Here is a 4,114-nt window from a genome sequence, read left to right as displayed (position 1 = left end):
CACGGCGCCCCCCGCGCTCTCGATCAGGTTCGCGGCGTGGAAGGCGATTTCGCTCGCCCCTCCCCGCGGGTACCAAGCCCCGCGCTGGTAGTGATGCACCAGCAGCAGGTTCACCAGGAAACTGGAGTCCCGCGGGGCTGTGCCTGGGGAAAGGTAGCAGGCATGGCTGGCAAACTCCCCAATGTCACCTCCCCTGTCACGACATGGCCCTTCTCATCACAGTACAACCCTCTCCTATCATAGAATCAACCGGGTTGGGAGAGACCTCAAAGATCATCGAGTCCAACCCAGTTATGATACAGCCCTTCCCTGCCATGACATTGCCTCCCTGATTGTGACACAACCCTTCCCCATCATGGCACAGCCCTTCCCTGCCATGACATTGCCTCCCTGATTGTGACACAACCCTTCCCTATCATGACACAGCCCTTCCCTACCATGACATGGTCCTCCTCATCACGACATAGCCTTGCCCATCCTGATAAAGCCCTCCCCTATCGTGCTGCAGCCCTCACCCATCACCATGATGCCCTTCCCTATCCCCATGATGCCCTTCCCTATCACCATGATGCTCTTCCCTATCACAACACATCCTTCTCCTATCACAACAGCCTTCCCCTACCCCAACACAGCCCTCTCCTAATGCAACATCACCCTCTGATATCACGACACAGCCCTCCTCATTGCAATGCAGCACGCCCCTGACAGGATGGTGCCATCCCCTATCATGACACAGCCCTTCACCCTACCATGACAAAACCAGACCCCTCCCTGTCACGACACACCCCTCCCCATCCTGACGGCCCCTGACCGTAGAAGAGGTAGCCGAGCAGGGCGCGCAGGTCGAGGTCGTTGGTGAGCTGTTCTGTGGCCTGGCTGTGGCTGGTGGATGCAATGTGGAACACAGGGGACAACAAGTGCAGGAGGCCAGAGCGGAGCAGGAGCTTGGCCAGCCACAGTGGGACCAGCTTCAGCATCACCAGCAGTGCCACGTGCCGCGAGGCCACCTGTGAGACATCCACCTGTGTCACTGTACCACCCACACTGCCCTGCCTGGACATCACCACATCCTCAGGACTGTCACTGCTGTGACCCCATCCCCACCCCTGGCTCAGCACCCAGCAGTGTCCTCATCATCTCCAGGACTTGTCCTCACCATATCTAATACTTGTATCCCGCTCCACATCCATCATTTGTGTCCCCTCCATGATCATCACCCATGTCACCACCATGTCCATCACCTGTGTCCTCTCCATGCCCACCACTCTTGTCCCCAACACTCCCACTCACCACCATATCCATCACTCTTGTCTCCACCAAACCCATCACTCTTGTCCCCACCATACCCTTCACCCATGTCCCCTCCACACCCATTACCCTTGTCCCTACCATTCCCACAGCCCCTTCCCCACCACACCCATTCCCCATGCCCACCCATCATCCACATTCCCACCAGTGCCACCACCCTGACATCCCAACCTGTCCACTCTCAACCCTACCACCCCTTCTTGGGGACATGCCACCCCCATGGGGAGGTGACCACCAGGCTCCCACCTTGGAGAGCTTCATGTACTCCCTGATGGCTTTTCTCTCAGCAGGGAACTGCTCCTCCAGTGCAGTGACAAAGGTCACCTTGCCAGCGTGCAGCTGGTAGCGCCGAGGTCCCAGGGTCACCTCGTCGTAGGGGTCGGGCAGGCGGTGCCAGCAGAGCTGCCCATCTGTCAGCTGGTCCAGTGCCACACGCAGCATGCTGCCCGGGTGCACCTGCCCCACGTAGTGGATGCCTGGGGGACAGGGGACACAGGATGGGGACACCAGGGGGATCATGTGGACACGCAGTGGGAGCACTCAGGGGCAATGGGGGAGGGAAGGGTTTGGCCTCTGTGTTGTGGGTCACACTAGGGGTGGGGTTGGGATGGGTTGCTGGCATGGTCATGGCATGGACATGGCCTGGACATGGCACAGACATGGCATGGACATAGTACAGACAACACATGGACACAGCATGGACAAGGCATGGACATCACGGCACACACATGGCATGGACACAGTACAGACACAACATGGACACAGCACGGACAAAGTATGGACACGGCATGGACATCATGGCACACACATGGCATGGACACAGTACAGACACAACATGGACACAGCACGGACAAAGTATGGACACGGCATGGACATCATGGCACACACATGGCATGGACACAGTACAGACACAACATGGACACAGCACGGACAAAGTATGGACACGGCATGGACATCATGGCACACACATGGCATGGACACAGTACAGACACAACATGGACACAGCACGGACAAAGTATGGACACGGCATGGACATCATGGCACACACATGGCATGGACACAGTACAGACACAACATGGACAAGGCATGGACATGGCACACACATGGCGTGGACATGGCATGGACATGGCACAGAAATGGCATGGACACAGTCCAGACACAACATGGACACAGCATGGACAAGGCATGGACATGGCACACACATGGCGTGGACATGGCATGGACATGGCACAGAAATGGCATGGACACAGTCCAGACACAACATGGACACAGCATGGACAAGGCATGGATTTGGCATGGACATGTCACACAAATAGCATGGACAAGGCATGAACATGGCATGGACACAGCACACACATGGCATGGACATGGCATGGACACACTGCACACACATTGCACACAGGCTACATGCAAACAGCACACACTGCATGCACACACACTGTGCACACACACTGCATGCACACAGCTGCACAACACGCTCCCACACACATACACACATGCAGTGAGTTCACTCATGGGGACTGTGGAGGCTGCAGGGGATGCTGAGGGGTTTGGGGGGATGGTAGGGGTATTTGGGGGTCCTTACCCACATCAAACTCGGTGCCATGCTGCTGGAAGGTGTGGCAGCACCCACCAGCCTGGTCGTGCTGCTCCAGCACCAGCACCCTCCGGCCTGCCTTGGCCAGGGTGGCAGCCACCGTCAGCCCCCCGATGCCACTGCCGATGACCACTGCATCCAGCCGCTCCGGCACCCGCTGGGCATTGAACCCTGTGCACACACGTGTGCTCAGAACCTGCCCATGGCCACCACTGGCCACAGAACCCTGCACCACATGTGTGCTCAGACCATTAGTGACCACCACTGAACAAAGAACCCTGTGCATACATGTGTGCTCAGCCTGTTAGTTACCACCACTGAACACAGAGCCCTGCACCACGTGTGCTCACCCTGTTAGTTACCACCACTAAACACGGAGCCCTGTGCATATGTGTGTGCTCAGACCATTAGTGACCACCACTGAACATGGAACCCTGTGCATATGTGTGTGCTCACACCATTAGTGACCACCACCAGACACTGGACCGTGCACATGTATGTGATTAATCACTGCCCATGGTCACACCCAGGCACTGAACTCTGCACATGTATGTGATTAATCACTGCCCATGGTCACACCCAGGCACTGAACTCTGCACATGTATGTGATTAATCACTGCCCATGGTCACACCCAGACACTGAACCCTGTGCACACATGTGTTCTCAGTCTGTCAGTGACCACCACTGAACATGGAACCCTGTGCACACGTGTGCTCAGCCCATCAGTGACCACCCCAGACACTGAACCCTGTGCACACACATGTGCTCAGCCACACTGTGGCATGCACCAGGTGACATGAGCACACACAATGGGCAGCACTCCTGGCACTCCACAGGTCAGAACACACCCAGATAGACAGACACACGATGGACACCGAGCACTCACCCTTCTTCAGGACCTTGTCCCGGGCACGTGGGTCTGTCACCAGTGGCCTGGGAGGCTCCAGGGGTGGCCCAGCAAAGGGGCTGCCAGATGGGGCCAGCAGCCTGTAGGCAACTCGCCCCAGGGCCAGCATGGCCAGGACCAGCAGCACCAGCAGTGTGAGCCACATGGTTGTCACTGTGTGTGGACACGGTACAGCTCCAGCACTTATAGCCACAGCAGCTTATGGACCAGGGGATTATGGACAGGACAACATACAGCAGCTTACAGATACCCCTGCTTAAAGACACAGGAGGTCATGGACATGGCACTGTATGGACACTGC

The 4,114-nt window shown here is 57.0% G+C and overlaps 1 protein-coding gene across 1 annotated transcript; it reads right to left on the bottom strand.

Annotated features, from left to right (window-relative positions):
* Positions 1-6: 6 nt before the first annotated feature.
* Positions 7-3,958, bottom strand: LOC103812165 (putative all-trans-retinol 13,14-reductase; the record flags this gene model as incomplete). Its single annotated transcript, XM_009085174.1, has 5 exons — positions 3,793-3,958; positions 2,894-3,076; positions 1,555-1,784; positions 812-1,007; positions 7-143 (listed from the first exon to the last, which is right to left on the bottom strand). Coding segments are annotated over exons 1-5 (912 nt in total), but the record flags the coding sequence as incomplete, so codon positions are not given.
* Positions 3,959-4,114: the final 156 nt, after the last annotated feature.

This window comes from Acanthisitta chloris, unplaced genomic scaffold (genome assembly GCF_000695815.1).
Source record: "Acanthisitta chloris isolate BGI_N310 unplaced genomic scaffold, ASM69581v1 scaffold4912, whole genome shotgun sequence".
NCBI classification, from domain to species: Eukaryota; Metazoa; Chordata; class Aves; order Passeriformes; family Acanthisittidae; genus Acanthisitta; species Acanthisitta chloris.
Note: the sequence above shows the minus strand (reverse complement) of the source record. Positions and strands in the feature narration are given on the sequence as shown.